Genomic DNA, 19,150 nt, shown 5'->3' with positions numbered 1-19,150 from the left:
TCCCTCTCAATCTCAGGCTTAATTAGAACAGCTCTAATGAACATGGACCGAGAAGCAAAAGAATATTATGAAGTGATTATCCAGGCCAAGGACATGGGCGGACAGCTGGGAGGATTAGCTGGAACAACCATAGTCAACATTACCCTCTCTGATGTCAATGACAACCCACCCAGATTTCCACAGAGTGAGTACCCACTGCACCAGAATGGACAAAAAGGGGTGGGTGAGTTGTCTGGTTTGCTGTTTGCTGTCATTGCAGCCATTTTCAACCTCCAGATGGTGACAGTTAGAGATGGGCAGAATTTCAGATCAATAACGGACCTACCTTTCCTTCAGAAAAATGTCAAAATGGAGTTTCACCACCTTTTCTTTCCGAAGAGGTTTCTGACCTCCAAAATCATCAGAAAACATACATTTTTTTAAAGGGGGAGAAATTAGTTTACAGAAAAAGGAAAGAAGGAGGTCTTTTGTGTTCCTAGAATGTTTATGGCCATTGCCTTTGGCTGCTAATTGCTGCTATGATTCTCTCTTCATCCCATTTCCAAAAGGATGTCTGTCAAATCAGGGACATGTGGCAGTGCTGGAAGTTGAAAGATAATTCATTCAACGCTCCAGCCAGGCCGCTGCAGGGGAGTGTCTGGTAGCTGTGCTGCCAGTGTACAGTGTGTTGTCATACAGCCTGCTCTCCAGAAAAGGTTTCTTCTAAGCCTTGGCAATATACAGTTAAACCCTAAGACTTGCAACAGCCACAGTTAATGGAATGCAAAAGCAGACAACTCCACTCTTATCAGAAATATTACTTTGCATTTGCAAAAGTGATCCTCAGATCAATATTTTACAAAATTTTGTTCTTTCTTTTTAATTTGTTTAGATCAAATTTATCTACATAATTTTATATTATTATTCAAACTTGAAAGAAACTTTTCAAATTTGATTGAACTAAATCTTTCAAGGGATATACTTTTATTGGAAAAAAAAATCTGTATCTTTCAGTGGCATAGATCAGTCTCAAGTCATTTTGGTTTTACTAGTTTTCTCTCCTAGCTGAGAAATAAAAACTCCTGCAATTCTTTTTGTTGCTATTCTCTATCTGTTTCTGCATGTTGCACTGCTAAATCAGAGCATTCTACCAAGATCAGCAAGAAGCCTCAAGTTCCACTTTTCTGTCAGAGCAACTTGCTGAATGCACTATTTTCAATCCTGTTTTGAAAGAGGCATGAATTGTAACTGTTTGATAGCAAACTCTTGATTAAGAGAAATAAGAATAGATTAAACCCCATCCTATGTGTTATTCTGCTTTATAAAGCTCAGTAATTGGTGGAGTCAACAGAGAGAGTGCAACAAGGAAGGTCTGAACATAAAGTATAATGGCAGAGAAGTATTTTAGATTCAACACCTATATTTTTAAAGCATACTTTCAAAATAGCAGCTATCTCTTTCCCCAGGCTTGCTGCTCAGCAAATTAGTGATGTACCAAATGTGCTCAAGGCAGGGTTCATAGGGAGAGGTAGTATATTTTAATAGAGTAACTGGTAAATTTGGAAGAAACAGGCAAGTTTCTGAGTTCTCAAAGCCTTGTTCAGTGCTGAAAGAAGTTTGTACTGGCTTAAGAAAGGATTTGTGGTGCTCAAAACCTATGTGTTTATTGCTGGTGTACAAGCTGATCCAATAAAAGATACCCGTCCTATTAAAACTGTTTCATATCCTGCTTTATGTCATGGTGCTTCAACAGCACTGGTGTTAATTGCCCCATTTTTCTAGTTGAAGTTCCCCTTTTCAGGAATACTGCTGCTTTGAAAATAACCCTTTGAACAAACCTGTTCATATGACAAACTCCTAAATAAAACCTTCCCAGGCAACTCAGTCGAGATGGGGCTTTTTAAAGGAAATCACATTGCTGTTGCAGCTTCAGGAAAGGTACTGGAGACTCCCTGCAGGCTATGCAGTGTTGTGGCCTGCCCTGATCTACTCTTCACATCGCAGTTTCCAGTTCCTTTTCACAGCTTGTTTTTTGCTCCCCTCTCCCTCTCTGCTGCTTATGCCAGAGCACTATCAGATGAGCGTGCTGGAGTCTGCTCCCGTCAGCTCCACTGTGGGCCGAGTGGTTGCTAAAGACCTGGATGAAGGCATAAATGCGGAGATGAAGTATAGCCTTGTGGATGGAGATGGACTGGATGTCTTTGATATTAACACTGATCCTAATTACCAAGTTGGCATCATAACTGTGAGAAAGGTAGTAAAGTTTCCTTTTATAGTAATTTATATGGCTAACAGTCCTGGTTACAGTGTTCCCTTATGCCTGTAGTAATTTGGTTTCTATTACATGACAGTAACCCTTTCCTGCTATAAACCACAATTTCTTTAACATTCATTGCTAAAATGTGAAAGGAGACTGCTTTCCTAGGAGCATCCTTTAAAAAGTGGGGACAGCATTAGCATAAACATGTCTTTTCCCACCGAAGGAATGGTCCAATTCACTATTTATCTATTTAAATATTCTCTGTAGCTTAATTATCCTACAATGCAAGAAATTAGATCAATATTTGCATTTGAACTGTACACATTTTTCACTCCAGTGTCCCACAAACAATAATAAAGCATGTCCTAGAATTATTTATAAACCAATAAAACCCAGGCAGGCTTTTTTTTTAATTGCTGCTTGAAGATCCATAAATGCTAATTAGGCTAGAAGAAGCTGTCTCTAAAATGGCAGCTGTGAAACTGCTAGTACTCTGTACCGCAGGCTATGCAGAAAGGCATAGAGTATTTTCCTTAGACTTCCAGCTACAGGATATTTATTTTACAAGCTTACATAAATGCTAGAAGTTCAACTCTGTTTCTAGGTTATGAAATTATAACCATATTTCTGCCTAAGCATATCTAGTGTACTAATAAGAAAGTATATTCTTCATTTAAATAGCCTGGGATTAAATTGTGCACTAAAATGGAACCACACATGGCAGAGATTTGACCCTACAAGCCTCTACGGTCTACAGCAAAGCATTTAAACACGTATTTATGGTCACCTTTCTCCTGAGCACTAGTCCCTAAAGCTAAATATGTTTGCCGGAATTAAACAGATGTTGAATACAATCTCTAATGTAATTTTTCACTCATTTATTGACGAAAGAAAATTGTTTCTTTGGAGTAAACGTGTCAATAAGCTTGACTTTTGAGTACAGTTATACTAGATGTTTACGTACAGAGGAGGAGTTATAAACTTCTATAGCACCAGTCATACCTGCTGTGTACTGGCATCAGGTAGATACTGCTCAATACGTAAATGTTTGTAAAATTCTATATATTCCTGTAGCTTTTTGTAATGTTATGATTATCAACAGCAAAACATCGGGAAAGTTGAACTTCGTATCCACTTAAAATAATTCAGCTGGATATCAAATTGGGGAAAGTGGCGAGAGAGACAGAGAAAGACTTTCTAAACCCAGAATGAAATCTTTGAAAGAAAGCACAGCTTCCTCTTTCATTTTTCTAGACAGATTTCCCAAGCAAAATAATAAATACTTCTATCATGGGCATCAAAAAGTCAGAATTTACAGCTACAGATAAGAACACTTCTTGCAGTCCTGTGGCCACTTACCTCAGCCCACTAATCCCAAAAATGTTGAGCACCTCCTGAAGAGTTACAGCTCTTCACAAACTCCCTTCCTGTAAGGCTGATAATTATCCCAGTGATGGTATTCCCCCTTCTCCCTGCCTTGGCTGCCACGCTTCACTTAGCAGCAGGGTGGTGGGTCACCCAGCCAGCACCAAGCCCAGTGCCCTGGAGAGCCCCTGCACTGCCTCCTCCCTGGTCAATCACTTCTCACAGCAGCTCTTGCTAAATCCCTCCTGCATGGCACACTCTCAGTGTCTGCCCCAGCACTGGGGGAAGGAGGATGAGGATGAGGAGAGGTTTCCATTGGATGCCTTTCCACTCAGTTGTGGTTTACAACATGCTCAGTTTGTAGAAGGCAACCTGTTCGCCCTCCCTATGGGACTGGTGTTGGAAAGAGGTTTGGACGTACCTGTGGAAGACAAAACTAATGAGGGGGCCAGCAGTGTTGAGGCAGTGGCACATCAAAAGGTCTCTGGAGGGAAAGCCACAGCTGAGGATGAAGGCAAACTGAGGGAGTCTGAATGCAGAAGCATCAAAAAAATGATTGCCTAGCAGACTTGTTTAACTTTCCTCATTTGTCAAACTTGATCATTCTAGGTGATTATGTCTTTTCATAATGTAGTTGGGTTTTATAGCTATTAAGTGTTTCTGTGATTTAACTGCTTTTTTTTACAACTCAGCTTTTTAGAGTACATGCAGTGTTTCTTATGTAGTTTTCTGAGAAATCATGAAATATAATGGTCTCTTTCTTAGTATATGTTTAGGCAGCTTTGCATTGCATATTCCTTGACAGATGGACAATAAATGTGCTTGATCATGTGAATATATTTTATTGCTATTTTTACAATGCATAAATATGCAACTGGTAGACCATAACAACTCTGTAGTAATAGGTAATACATTTGTAGATCTAGATAAATCCTTGCTGACAAGTGCTATGCCTACAGTAGTCATTGATATACCAGGTGGAACTAAGGGCAGCCTGATCAAGTTTCAGTTCATCTGTTTGTACCTGCTGCCACAGGTTGCACAGTTTGTACTACATCACTGCACAGCATCTCCAGTAATATTGGACTGTCATCACCCCAGCATAAGAAAACCAGTTTCCATTCCAGTTTTCATTTCTCACCTCCATGTACTAAATGCTGAATGAGTTCTAGGTTTCTAATTTCAATAACTTCCAGTCTTTCATCAGGCATTCTTATGGAGGACATCATTAGCACTGACAATTTTACTGCAAAAGCATGAGCTTTTGTATGTCATTACAAACAGAGGAAGCTACCCTCCCTTTATTCATTATTTCAAGAAACAAATCTTTTAAAATAGCTATTCCCACTCCCTGTTTCAAATAAGACTTGAGTACTTCATCCAGACAAACTCCTGTAGGAAGAGGTCAGGATTACCTCATAATGCTTTGAAATTAAACTATAATCTAGGCAGGGAGGAGATTCAAATCCTAGCACTCAGCACACCTGGATTGTGAATCTGTGTTTAGAACACTTACTGAGAGGAGGTGGAAAACCCCACCTCTAGGAAGGATGGATTACTGATAAAAACTGGAACAGGATCACACAAGAGAGGCTGACCGTATCCCCTGCCAGCACTGGAGCCCTTTAGCAGCATGGCAGACAGGGCTCTGGATATGAGACTGATCTCCATACAGAGGAAAAAGGATACTAACTGGGGCCTCAGGCTTAGGTGTAAGCATCCTTGTCCCTGACGCTGGACCCATTTTTGATGAACCAACCTTTCGTACCTTTAACTTACTTTCAGGTGCTCCCATACTGTCTGTTTCTACATGTATTTTCCTCAGTGTGGCATGAAACACACTGTACCAATCACAACAGTGGTCTTGTGCCTGTTTTTACTCTTTCATTTCAGCAAGAATGAAAGAATACATATTCTGAAGTGATCTTCAAATATTTCTACTGGCTTTTTAACTTCAACTGTCTAATTAAAAAAAAAAAAAAAAAGAATATGTATACTGTGCCACTTCTAATACTACTTTCACTCAATACTTTTATTCCATCTGCAAATATTTATCTTTGTTACCCTTACGATTAACAATCATAGTAAAGATTTACTTGAGGAAAGAAGCATCAGTTTATATTAGAGGACAATTTTACTTCTGAAAATTGAAGTTATATGTCCTAGATCATATGGCTCAGTTTGCCTAATGCTGGATGTATTTTTCCTACTCAGCCTTTAAGTTTTGAGAGCAAGAAAAGCTACACCTTGAAAGTAGAGGGTGCCAACCCCCACCTGGAAATGCGGTTCTTGAATCTTGGTCCCTTCCGTGACACCACTACGGTCCACATCACTGTGGAGGATGTAGATGAACCTCCTGTGTTCGAGCCCAGTTTCTACTTTGTGGAAGTGCCTGAGGACGTGGAGATTGGAACCACCATACAAACCATTTCTGCCAAGGACCCAGATGTGACCAACAACTCCATCAGGTCTGTCCTGTCTTTGTGTGTTCCCCCACGAGTGCTCCTTGGTATGAATGGTTGGTGAGACAGTGATGAAACAGCACGGCTGGGAGGAACTCACTCTTTTTTAGCCAGCAGTAGCTGTCAGTAGGTTTAGTCAAACCAGATCTCACACAGTGAGAGGCTCTGCTATGACTGAAAAGCAATGCAGGAGCTCACCCTTGCCTTTTCTGTGGTATAGAGAACGTCTGCATCTAGCATTGCAATGAACTGGTCAGGCATGTCCTGATAGCATACATTAAATACAAAACCCGTACTCTCATGCCTTTGCTGGCACAAAACCTGACAGCATCACTGAGAATCTACTGCCATACTTAGGGGAAAGGTAATCAGCTTGCTTCTGCTTTCTCTCCCTCATGATTCAAAGCCTGCCTTTGTCAACAGCTCAAATACACAGCTACTTTTGGAGTAGATTGAATACATACTAATAAATATTCATGAACCACTAAATTGTATAGTGCCTGGTCAAAGCTGCAGAGCTAGATACTCCCATATGGAGTTAAGAAAGGTAAAGGTGTATTTACAGCCATGGGAGCTTCTTAGCTCCAACTCAGCAAGGAGCCAAAGGAGCAGATTTGTGTGATCAGTGCTCTTTTCCATAGTAGCTGCCAAGTCAGCCCAGTTTATGAGAAAAGATTGTTTTTCTCTGAGGCCAGCACACATACTAATTTTTACAACATGCAGAAGCTCCGAGTAACTGCAAGTTAATAATCCCAGCAGGTTGGCTGCTTCTCTCATCTGAGAAACGCTCTGGGTGTTGAGTTGCTCTTTGCCTAACCTTGGGCCAATCCAGCTTCTGAATTGTCTGTGTTCAGGAACAGTCCTAGAAAATACAGGAGGGAGTTGAAACATCAAATATTTGGAGTTTTTTGAGAAAGTGAACTCTATATGAGCAACTCTGGGCTTCACATAAGAGATCAGAGCAGACACAGAACCTGTTCTTCCTAATGATACTGTTTTCTGTGTTGCTGCTTTAATTAGTTTTTCATCTCTGCTATCTTAATATACCTATCTTTTCTATGTTATAAGGTTATCATACTTCTCATGATATTGTCTCAAATTCTTCAATAAAACTAAGTATTATACTGTCTGCATCACAATTTCATTACCCTAAATTTTTTTGCATTCACATCCTATTTTGCTGATTACTGTCTAGCATTATCCAAACACTGCAGTGCAAACAGCTTTGTGCTAATCTGCTTAAAACAGTGTAAGAGTAATTCTGTGGACTATCAGAGGGTAGAAGTGTTCATTGTTATTTTTAATGAGGTTTTTCTTAGTTTTCTTCAGAGCTTTCCAGTGACTACCCTTGATGAAACAGCACTCCATAAAGCACAGAATGCATCACCAAAGACACATTAGAAAAAAAAGAAACCAAACAACAAAACAAAAAACTCCAGCTGCAAATATTCACAGACTTCTTTGCCACTCTGTCTCTTCCTGACTTTCTTCCTTTCTTCCTATCTTCTGCCCTTCCCACTTTCCTTTCTTTCCTCCTTCCTTCCCTCCTTCCCTCCTTCCTCCCCACACCTAGTACATACCAATGTAAATGATTGGGGTAGAGGAAAAAAAAAATACCACTTGTAATGCTATCTAAAATACAAATGTTAAGAACTGGTTCTCCTTGCCTGTCATGTGGTCCACTCCATACATGACAGCTTTGTGCAGTATCATTCTGTCAGTGGTTTAGGCTTGCTTTGCATTCACTTTGCACAGGGCAAGGCAATATAAGAAAACCAAAATCCCATATTTTGTTACACAAGCTGAAATCCATCTGAAATTAAAACGGTGATCTGACCCTCCTTTTACCATTTTTTCAAGTATGGAAAATCCAGGATACTTTGTGGGAGGGCTCACTAAACACAGGGGAACTCTCAAATCCTGATTTTCCCAGCATCAAGTATCTGGACTCTCACACTGTGAAATTCGGATGGCTGAAAATATGCCATGATTGTCGTTAAGTGTTTCAGGAAGATTACCTAAAGAATACAGTGGAAACAAGTATGAAGGAGCAGGTGTTATTAACAGGAGAACTTACATGGAGAACCCAGACAGAGACTCCACCTGTGCCTCTTGACACCGGTGATTAATACCGCACTACTTAATCACAAAGCCATATTCAATTTCAGATACTTGTTGGCCTTAAACTGTCAGAAATTCTTTTTATAGTTCTCACGCAAGAATAATTATTATAGCAAAATATAGGAACACTCGAACTTATTTCCTAAATAAATCAAATGCCTCAGAAATCTATTTAAGAAGGGATGGGAAGGACTGGAAAAGAAAGGGAGACAAACCTGCTATCCCACCTTCTTTTATTTTTCTGGAAAAAAATTTTAAAAGAATTTCCCAACAACACAGCTTAATGATATTTTATATCCCAGTTTGATAAGTCCCTATATAAAGACCAGGCTGGCATGCTTGTTCCAGTCAATGCACTTGTGCTGAAAGGAGAAAATTCAGCAGAACAAGCCCTGTTCAGCCTCTGTTATGACTAATGTTTTCACTTTCCATCAACTTCAAAGAAAGAACCAGCAAAAATGAGAATAATTCTGGGATCTGTTCTGTGGCATTTACATAGGTGCATGGGTGGCTTTTGCCAAATGACTTCTTACCATGATAACATAGCTAGGAAGGCAACTCATACAAACTGCTGTTAAGAGCAAGGTGTTGCATATGAAGGGCATTGAGTATTTTACACACCCTGTGAAATGGTCCCTCTGACTGAGTGAATACAGTGGTGACAGCTGTCAATCAACTGCCTCCCTGCCCAAGTTTTCTGGCCTGCAGGTACCACCACATTTCCTTGCTCATGGGTACAAAAAGCTTATTCCTAGCATTAAACTGACATGATACTAGCCAAGCAGGTTCAGTAATTATGATGAATCAACCTCACAGACGGAGCTGCTTTTCTGACTGGATGATATGAGAAAGCCATTCATCATCCTCTTCAGTTGACATGGCTCAATCAGTACTGATGTTTCAGGATACAGGTGAAGGAGGAGAGAATAAAAAAGCACAGGGAAGGGAACAGTTCCTCCTTGTCAGCCTAGGTGCTCAGAGAATGAGCTGAGTAAAGTCATTTTTATCCTGTCTGAACTGTGCCCAAGGAAAGGGCATAATTATTTTGCTTAGAGAAAGAAATCACACTCCTCACTGACAGATTTTCTCTGTAAAGCAGATGTTCCTGTGCTGAGCTGTGCCTTGCTTTGAGGCTTCTTCCTCTAAATCTTCCTGTCTTCCAGCTCCATCCTAGTAGTACTCACCATTAAATGCTGTTAGCCGCATGAACTAGTGTTTTGAGCAGCTGACTCTACCTATACAAGTCAATGGAGTGCGTAACTAGGTTGTGGAAGAATGTGGATCTGCTGGGTATGACATTATTCCCACTGCTTGGGTATATTGTTGGCTTTAACACACAGTTTTCACAAGGGTTGCATAACACTTTTAATATGTACTCTTGCAGATACTCAATTGACAGGAGCAGTGATCCAGGGCGGTTCTTTTATGTCGACATTACATCAGGAGCACTGATGACTGCAAGACCTCTTGACCGGGAAGATGTTTCTTGGCACAACATCACTGTGCTGGCCATGGAGCTGAGTAAGGAGAATGCAAACTGTACATAGATTAAAGAGATGCAATAGACAAAGCAGGCTGAGAGACAGATTCAGCAATTCACATCTTCTTATGCACTGAGTGGGAAGCTATATTAACTGAATTACTCTTCTGACATCGACAAGCAAATACTGCATTTTATTTATTTTCTGTGCTCCCTTTCACAGGATGGTGGGAGGAGTAGAGGCTGGCAATTCAATGCAGAGTGCTGCTTTTTCAATTCATTAGTATTCCAGGGATTTATTTAAAACTCTTTCTGATGTGTTTCTGCAAAAGCTCTGTCTCTTCAGAAGGGCTAGGCACTTAAAGCAGACGCTGCAAAGGCTGTACAGCTGCCAGTCCTACCTGGGAGGACTGAGTGGTGCAGGGGCTGGTAGGCAACAGTGATCCTACACTGCTAGGTCACCAGTTGAAATCTGCTCTGGTTCAACAGCAAGTAAAGGCCAGAGTGCTTTGGGATTGCTAAACTCATTATGCATTTTGGTTTTACAATGTATTAAAACTCAGCTCAGGATTCATCTGTGCCAAGCATTTACCTAGGCTTTGAGAGCAAGGAGATGCTGATTATTTCATAATGTCTCTATGAAAAATTTAGCTGAGTTTGAAATACTGACAGATGTGAGCTTCATAAAGGAGCTTGGGGTATATAAGCAAATAAAAGGTTCACACAATATTCGCCAGAAATCTCTCCGGTCCACATAGCTTTTGCTCAGGGTCTCAGTGCATGTGCTGAGGGGCAACAGCTTTTCAGAAGCTTGCTGCCAATAGCAGAGTCATTCCTCATGTCTGAGAGAGTTCCCTGCACATCCAGGCTGTACCAGATATATGGGGCAGTTTGAGAGGAAAAAGGTTTCAAGAAGCTTGCCCAAAAATGTAATCAATCAGCCAACTTGAAGTCAGCAGATGGAAGGTTTCGCAAAAATCAGCGTCACTCTGCCACATGTTTGCAGGCTGTTCCACAACATGATGTCTTTCTGTCCCCTTTTTAGTAGTGAGGAGTTGGTGACATGATAGGATCTCACTCTCATCTATTTTGAGGCTAGTTTTATTTTCAGCCACCAATGGCCATTGCAATTCAATGTACATCCAAATACACAAGTCTGTAAAAGCTGCCCCTGCAGCACTCAAGAGTGAGAGCAATATGAAGGCACGTCTTCCTTTGGCTCGTCCTCCATCAGTCCTCTGTCAGTTTTGATCTGTACATGTGCAACACAATATTTTAGTCTAGTGAATACTTGCAAAAATGTCATAGTTGTGTACTCCTAAAACTTCTATTTTAAAAAGTTAGATCAATATTGCTAAAAGCATAAATGCAGACATTCATCTGACACAATGACAGGTGTGTTAGCAAGATATGTATGGATATGTGGGAAGATGAAGGATTAAATTATAAATTAGGGAGAAACAATATAGTTTAAGAGTATTATCTCAATGCAATGTGACACGTTATGGATACGGTACATTGAACATTTAAGAAAATTCCAGGGTGTAAGAAAATTCTCTATTGTTTATATGAAAATATCACTTCTTGTTAAAAAGGGAGATATAGTTGGAGATATATGCACAAAGTGGTATGGTGAAAAAGAAGGTGAGAATACTTTTTTTAAGAATTTTCTGGGTTTTTGCACCTTTTCTGACCTCATCATAATGAATTTCCCTTTTTCTCCATTCTGCTTAGTGTTTTATCATTAAATAAAGGTTAAAAGATGTTTTGGGGAAAAAAAACACAGTAAAAAATATTCTGCGGCCACTTAGTTTGGAAATTGTGAAGATATTTGAACTGATGTATGGATTTACTGGCAAAGAAAGCTAATGAACCAGTGGTACAGAAATATCACAAATGATGTCATGCAGAATGCAAAATTTTCATTGCAATTTTAAGCTTCAGTGAAAGCTTTTCTGTACAATTTCATGTGTTATTACATTTTAACCCTCTCTGTACAAAATATCAAAACCTTGACAGTATTTGTGAGTTCAAGGAACATAAATTCTGAGCAAATTCGGAACTGCAGAATTACCACTTTCAATGAGATCTGAATCACAAACCTATCCTTAATAAAGTCCCTTCCTGATTTGTGCCCCCAGCACTGAGGCTCAACAAATACTGTTGCCCAGTCAAGAGGCAGTAAAAAAAAAAAAAGATATGGGGCATTGTCTAAAACTTTTGTTATAGAAATAGCCCCATTGGACTGAACCAGGTTGAAGTTTTCATGGAATTTGTTTGAAAAAGATGTGATTAGATGGGAAGCCAGGAGAGAGAGAGAGAGACGTGCTTACAGCTTCAGTCCGAGTCACACAACCCACAAACAACTGCATCTCCCAATGGGAAAATGCCATTTAAAATGAGTCAGTAGCCAAAAAACTGCTTTACATCTCAAGCAAGGTGAGGAGCAGCCCCTTCCCCTTCCTGCATATTGCCTTTTTTTACGTTATGCCTCCTTCTTCCAGATAACCCCTCGCAGGTGGGCAGCGTCTCCGTAACGGTGAAAGTCCTGGATGTGAATGACAATGCGCCAGAGTTTGCGAGGTTCTATGAAGCTTTTGTTTGTGAAAATGCCAAAGCCGGGCAGGTGAGAAACACTACTAATGGCAGGGGTTGGGGAGGGGATGCCATCCTACACAAAGGCAGCATGACGGAAAGGGTGAGTATTGAAAAGAGGGCTCAGCTAACCACACATTTCATCTGAACTCTGGTCAGCAGCTGTCTGTGCTGGTTTCCAAAGGCAATTACATCACACTGGGATTAGCATCATACATAGCACCTCTCTTTTTTCCCTCAGTAGTTTCCACGATCACTAACAGATATGCTTCATGGCTGAAATTAGGCCTTCCTTTGGGCAGGTGCCAGCAGGCAAACACCCAGTTTCCTGTAGCAGCAACAAAGAGAGCAGAAGTGTTATGCCATGCAGGCTATGAAGTCAGCCTGGCCCGTGTGTGACAGACAAGGCTGACTGTTAAAAGACCCTATTTATAAGAGTCTTAAGCATCCTGGAGTTGTGGGAGCTGAACACGACAGACTACATCAGCTTCAGAGGGGTAGCAAGTTGACCCTGTTCTGCTGTGACAGAGAGTCATAGACAACACAGGACTTCCCACTCCACACATTGTAAACCAGCACCTCTAAGCAAGCAGTGAAGCCTCTTTGCTCCTCTCTCTTCTAAAAGCCCATTAAACCCCTTGAACAAGGTCTGCCTTTGTCACAGATGAACATGAACTCTCTCTTGCTGGAGCTGGTGCGAGCTCTATTGCTGATTGCTTGTAGGGAGGCAGCTTGGGTGCTTTGCCACCCAGGGTCCACAGTGGAGGCTTGTGTCTCCTAGTGCAAAGCTGACTAGCATAGTTTAAACACTTAGATGCATCACTTATGATTTGTGAAGGAAAAATTATTTTAGTAATATCCCTATGTGTCCACTGAAGCTTCTCCAGCTTGCTGTGGAGCAGAATGAAATAGCTACTCACTGCTGGGACAACTGTCTCACAACTATCATATACAGGATAATTTCATCTCCCTGATTTACAGAGGATCTTAAAAATACATGGAGTAGAAATAATTTCATACCTTTTTTCCTGGTTTTGAAAGCTGAGTGTCCTAAATAATAAGTTTTCTGAGAAGTGTACGCTAATTTAGACTACTTCCTTATGTGGGAAAAGACAGCTGCTGTTTCCACTCTTTGAAAAGTTCTGACATAATTTTTAAGGTGCTGAACAAGACTTTAAGGGTCTGTCATTTGCCTTTGAATTCAAAAATAACTTTTGAATGCAAAAATCCAGGTGAAGATTTATTCCTTGTCTATAAAGATGTCAGAATGTTTATTCAGACAGAGCTATAGCTCACTCTGCTTCAAGCTGTTAGACCTACTTTACTAAGCTTCTATAGGTGAGCTGACAAATCTCTTTCTGGATTTACATTGTCTTCATTTCTTTCCGTGATGTTATATATTGCACGTGCAAAGTGTGTGCATGGTTGCCTTTTCTCTTTTTCTTTTCACTGACGTCTTGGAAAGAATTTAATTGATTTAAAATTAAGAGTGATAAAATAATCAACCTGAAGGTCTTTTCTACCTGCAAAATGAAGCTGAAAATAAATATGGCTTCTTACAAGCTCTCTAATGCACAATGAGTCTTCTGAACACCCTGAAAAAATAAATGTGCAACAGAAGATAGGGATGCATGAGAGAAGAGTGTCTGTTATTTGAAGCAAACCAACTATTTCCTTTGTTTAAAAGTGATTTGCATGATCATAGCAAAATACACGAAGCCTGCAAGGTTTTGAGTATCTATCTTTGTGATCTACCTACTGTACATCTGCAAGACGGTTTCATTCAAATGTTCCATTTGCTTATATATATAAAGATGTACATTATATCTATTTATATTATATATGTTTTGCTTCTCAACTGTTTCTGCTTTGTTATCATATTCTGTAGCTGATCCAGACAGTGAGCGCCATCGACAGGGATGACCCACAGGAGGGTCAGCACTTCTACTATAGCCTGGCTCCAGAGGCAGCCAACAACCCCAACTTTACTCTAAGGGACAATCAAGGTAATCAGAATAGACACAGACAGTTAGATACTCTAATTTCTAATGCCTGAGTTGGACTTGAGAGGCCGTGACTTATACTGTGTGATAAGATTGCCATTTCAAATAATACTAACCGACACCTGCTCCTTATAGGCAGCAATAAAATGACATATTACTTAATACACTTGAAGGTTATATGATATTTTCTTCTTTACAAATATTCTCTAGAAATAGGCCCCTTTTTCTTCTTTGATGAAATGTGCCAGTGTTCTGTGCAAATTCAGTTCTTGTGGCCAGGCTGCAGGCATCTTGGATAAAAAAGTGGAAATTGCGTTCATTCAGAAGGAGATGCTTTAAGGTAGGATAGCAACTGGAACAGAGACGTATCTGAAGGGAATGATATTGCTCTTTTTTTTTTGTACTTTTCATGTTTTCTCCCGGACACAGAAAGGGAAGGTTCTAGTACTGTTCCAGTCTTTTCCCCCAAGCATTTTCTTTCTTCCTCTTTTGCACATACTCATTTTTGTAGGAAAGGGCAAGAGATAGGGAAGGACATGCAAAGCCTTAGGCAGGTAACAGCATACAGCTAAAAGTCTGTGTAAGATCTGCTAAATAGAAACTGAAACACCAGTGGGAAGACTCATGGCAAAGTGCTGACACTCCAGTGTCCTAACCAATGGAATTTGCTTCTTTTGGGGAAGCTTTGGTGGGTTTAGAGCCTGTAGGAAAGCCCCGCTGTGGCAAGCCCTTGCATGACTGATGCTGGTAAAGGATCTCCATGGGCAGGTACTGGTGCTTAGGTCAGATCCACAACAGCCTTTGTGGGGAAAGAGGGAGGACTTTGAGTGACCTGGTACAGAGCTTTGAAAGCCAATATGAAGGGGCTGGATTTCAGTAGGAGTTTAGTATGTAAAGTGCAGCAGATCAGCAAGCGATTCCAGAATACATGGGCAGAAAGACTGGCCACCTGCTTTATCTGTGCCTGTGTCCAAGCAGTGTGCCTGCCCTTGCTCCCACACGTCTGCTTGTCTCACATATTTCCATAAGCCCCTATCTGTGCCTCTGCAGGCATACGAAAAAGCAACGCAGAGGCTAACAAAGAAGCCCCTGTAAACATCTCTTAAAACATTCTACTTGCAAAGTCTGGAGCCCTTCTATACCGCAGGCTAATGTTTTTTCATCCCAAAACCAATTTTCTTTCTATAGTGTTCCTGAAACCTCCCCACACAGTTTCTTGTATTTTTATCCCCATCTTTTTCCCATTGTCTCTCTCTTTTTATTTTTGAATATATATTGCCAAAATACGTGAACAAATAAAACACAACTATTGCTGAAACATTTGGCAAACTAGGCTCATTTCACCCTCAAGGCATTGTTCTAAAAAAAGAAACTCACAAAATTCCCAGCATCAGATGCACTTTTTCTGTCTAAGGCCATACTTGAGCTAATTTATACTGACAGCAGTGACTGAATGGCTGTGCCTCCCACTTTCTGTAAAATACCAGTTTTCCAGAGATATACATCACAAGAAGCTTAGGGTACTATTGGTTACAGACCTGAAAGAAAAAATGTGAAGTTTCAAACCACTGACTATTTGAAATATACACATTAACGATTAATTTAGTGCCTCAGCAATTTGGAGTGCAGTAGTCATTTCAGTAACAATAATTTATACGTGTATTTTCGTCTAGAGACCACTAAGGACTACATAAATCATATGACGTAGTTACAGAGGGGGTAACTATACTGTATGTCTCAGGGTGGCAAGACAAGAAACAGAACCCTCCTTGCTAGTCACAGCCTGTGCACGTAAACACAAGACAGCAATGTTTCTCAGGCTGTGGGAAGGTGCTATTAAGATTTGCATTTGTGCTGATTACTTGCTTGTCCAATATAGCAGTAAGAGAGACTGCAAAACCTGCAGCCTTCCTGGTGCAATTAAAACCTTCATTTATACTGAGCAACAGATAGATCACAGTTTGCATTCTGATGAGCTGTTTTACATATTTCTTTGGCCCTTGTCATTTTCGTCTCTGAGAACTTCTTCAGTCTATTCATTCTCCACATATCTCTGGCAGACAGAGAAATCCTACTGTTCTCCACTTTTACAGTTAGGGATCTGGGGCAAAAAGAAATTAAGCTACTTACATGCCTAGTTCCCTTTGAGTTCAATAAAATCAGTGGGAGGCAGACATGTAAGTATTTGCAAAGATCTGTGCCTAAATGACCTCCCAAGGCCTTTTAAGATGTATGTGATAAAGCAGGGAATTGAGCTGGGGTCTCCCATCTATTTGGTTACTCATGTAGGGCATTGTCAAGTCATCTTCCCTCACTTCTAAATCCACTGAGATTATGCTGGGAAAAAGTTGGCAAAAGAGGCTTGGTGCAAGAATGGGAACAAAATAATCTTCCTGCATTTCCAGATTAAACTCTGAGATGGTCTTCTGTTGACCCTTAACTGCTGGCCTCCATCTTTGTGTGAACTGATGAAGAAAGAGAGCAGACATTTTAATGGGTGCAGGTACTAGTGTCATACTGCTGCCAGGCCCATCATTAGAAGCCTCTGGCAATCCTCCTCATTGCATTTAAAGCTGTCCTAGGAAAACTTTGGGCTATTTCTTCATTCCCTAAAATTTCGGTCTACCTCACACTTCAGCAGAGAGCAAAAGCAGTGAGATGAAAATCCCCAGGAAAAAATGTGACCCCTTCCTCAAGCCAATGGTGTCTGTAGTGCCTCCTTCCTGTAGTGCTCTTTCTCCCACTCTAGCTGAAATACTTCTTTTTTTCCCTATATTCATAATTATTACAATTAGGTTTTAAAAACTAACAGAAGTTCTGTACTAACCATCCCCAGTTCTTGTATAGATGCACATAGAAAGAAAACAAGCCTTTCTTGTAAGAAGAGTGGTAGTCGGCTCTGATCTCAGGGTTTGGACCTACACAGCGGTGAATTCCTCTAAACTCCAGGGAAGTACATCACTTTGGGGCAGAAAACTGCAGGAATGAGATGCTCCATGGCTTGCTCTCACAACCACATAAAGGCATGAGCCTGCATGTCCACTGGAAGTACAGTTTTCACCTCCTGCAGATCACACAGGCACGGGACCAGCCATGCTGCAATCTTCAGTATCTCTGTTCAGCACTGTAGCTAAGCACTACCATGCAGCCTTCTGTGAGCCAAAGACGTTGAGTTGGAAGCTGTGATGCAAAAATGTTGTGCATTCTTATCATGCTTGCTTTTTTTTTCTTTTTATATAATGAGGCTTTCATGTCCTCACAAGCCCTCTTCTCCCGATGGCTGAGGCTTAGCAGATATCAAATTTGGAAGAAAATCATGTATTCCATTTTCTGCCATGCTGCACCACATTCCAGCATGTCCTTCACACTGCAGTAGTACATCAGATCACATTGGCTTTTGATGAGTCACACAACAAGCTTTGGCACCAACACACTGCAGTTGCAAAGTAACAGGTAGAGCGATTCTTTAGGGATGATTTGGATGCCAGCCTAGTACAAAGCAAAACAAAACAAAAGGATGAAACGTAATGCTGAGAGTCACCAAGAGAATTTTATCACCAAGAATATTTAAGATGTGGGTGATATGTTCAGCACATCACAGCAAAAAAATACGTATATATATTATATATTTGATTATAGAGACTTGGGTTTGGCCTGGGAAAAAAAAATTATGGTTAAAAACACTTGATGATTTTGCACAGCTTCAGCCAGCTTCACTGTGACTTCTTTTACAGGCAAAGTATGATCAGCTCAGAATAATGAAGTCTTTTTTACTCACAAAGAGCAATTTCACATAAAATGAAGGTTTGCTGTCACCTGAATAGGATTTGTGACTCCTGTTGTAAGTCAGTTTGAAAAGAGTGAAGCTTTCACCCAGGAAAGAGAAAAGCAATCAAATTACTACACTGTTAAGATGACTCAGACATTTCCATTGACACAGCATAAATGCAGACACTTTGCCATTATCTGCCCTTTGGGATGTTTTTTCTCATGCTAAAACAGGCCCAGTGTTGAAAAGATGTGGTATTAATAGCTGGAGAACACATAGTAGAAGAGGGCACATGGACAGCCCAGGGTATATGCACCAATACCATCTGATGCCATAAGATCTGCAGCTCAAAGTATAGAATTCTGAGCATAATTTAAGTCTAGCAGGCAAGTCTAGTGAGTCTAGCTTGAGTTTGCTTATATTCCATAGCTGGTTGTATATAACACTCCTGATTTCACTCCTAAAAACCATCAAATCATTTCTGATGTTCAGACTACAGCAGATAATACAGCTAATTTGTCTGCATGCAACCTGAGTCTGTGCACTGAAGAAAATTACCCAAGATTTACATTTTAGCAGCGAATTGATAGGGAAATAATAAGGAAGTGGAACAACCTGTTCTTGATATTTCAGGGGTTTTCCACAGTCTACTTATGATCAGGTTTCTTGCCATTTCTAGGTCGCAGCCACATTGTGCCAACCCACCTGGGAACAGCTGACTGGCATCCTGCATTTCCAGGCTTAGGAAATGTACATTGGTAACAACCTAGAGATGCAGATGGCCAAACTGTGTCCTCTTTTGAACCAAGAAAACAGGAAACAAAACTAAGTAGTAAAAGAAACTGCATGAGATTGAGCTCCCAAAATCCCAAAGCATCACTGCATGGGGTCAGGGCAGGTAGGTTTGCCAAAGAGAAAAAATACCTGTGTTTCTCATTTGTCATTGCTGGCCCATGACTTGCAGACATGTTTGTAAGAAGGGCCAATTTTTCTGCAGTTCCTTGTGACACCCTGGTGGCCCAGTTCACATTGGAGATGTCCTATCTTATGCTAAACTCTCTGAGGCCAAGAAGCTTGAAAGTCAGCACTGACAAATCATCACTGATTTCCAAAGAT

General features: G+C 40.5%; 1 protein-coding gene across 1 annotated transcript in view; it reads left to right on the top strand.

Annotated features, from left to right (window-relative positions):
- The first annotated feature begins 1,695 nt into the window (after positions 1-1,695).
- LOC104406438 (cadherin-20-like) overlaps positions 1,696-19,150 on the top strand; it is a 20,744-nt gene continuing 3,289 nt past the window's right edge. The window contains 6 exon segments of the mRNA XM_010015408.1: positions 1,696-2,022; positions 2,024-2,233; positions 5,819-6,072; positions 9,572-9,708; positions 12,172-12,293; positions 14,151-14,268. Coding sequence (XP_010013710.1) covers positions 1,870-2,022; positions 2,024-2,233; positions 5,819-6,072; positions 9,572-9,708; positions 12,172-12,293; positions 14,151-14,268 — 994 coding nt within the window. The 5' untranslated portion in view covers positions 1,696-1,869.

The sequence above is a fragment of the Nestor notabilis genome, unplaced genomic scaffold (assembly GCF_000696875.1).
Source record: "Nestor notabilis isolate BGI_N333 unplaced genomic scaffold, ASM69687v1 scaffold4335, whole genome shotgun sequence".
NCBI lineage: Eukaryota > Metazoa > Chordata > Aves > Psittaciformes > Psittacidae > Nestor > Nestor notabilis.
Note: the sequence above shows the minus strand (reverse complement) of the source record. Positions and strands in the feature narration are given on the sequence as shown.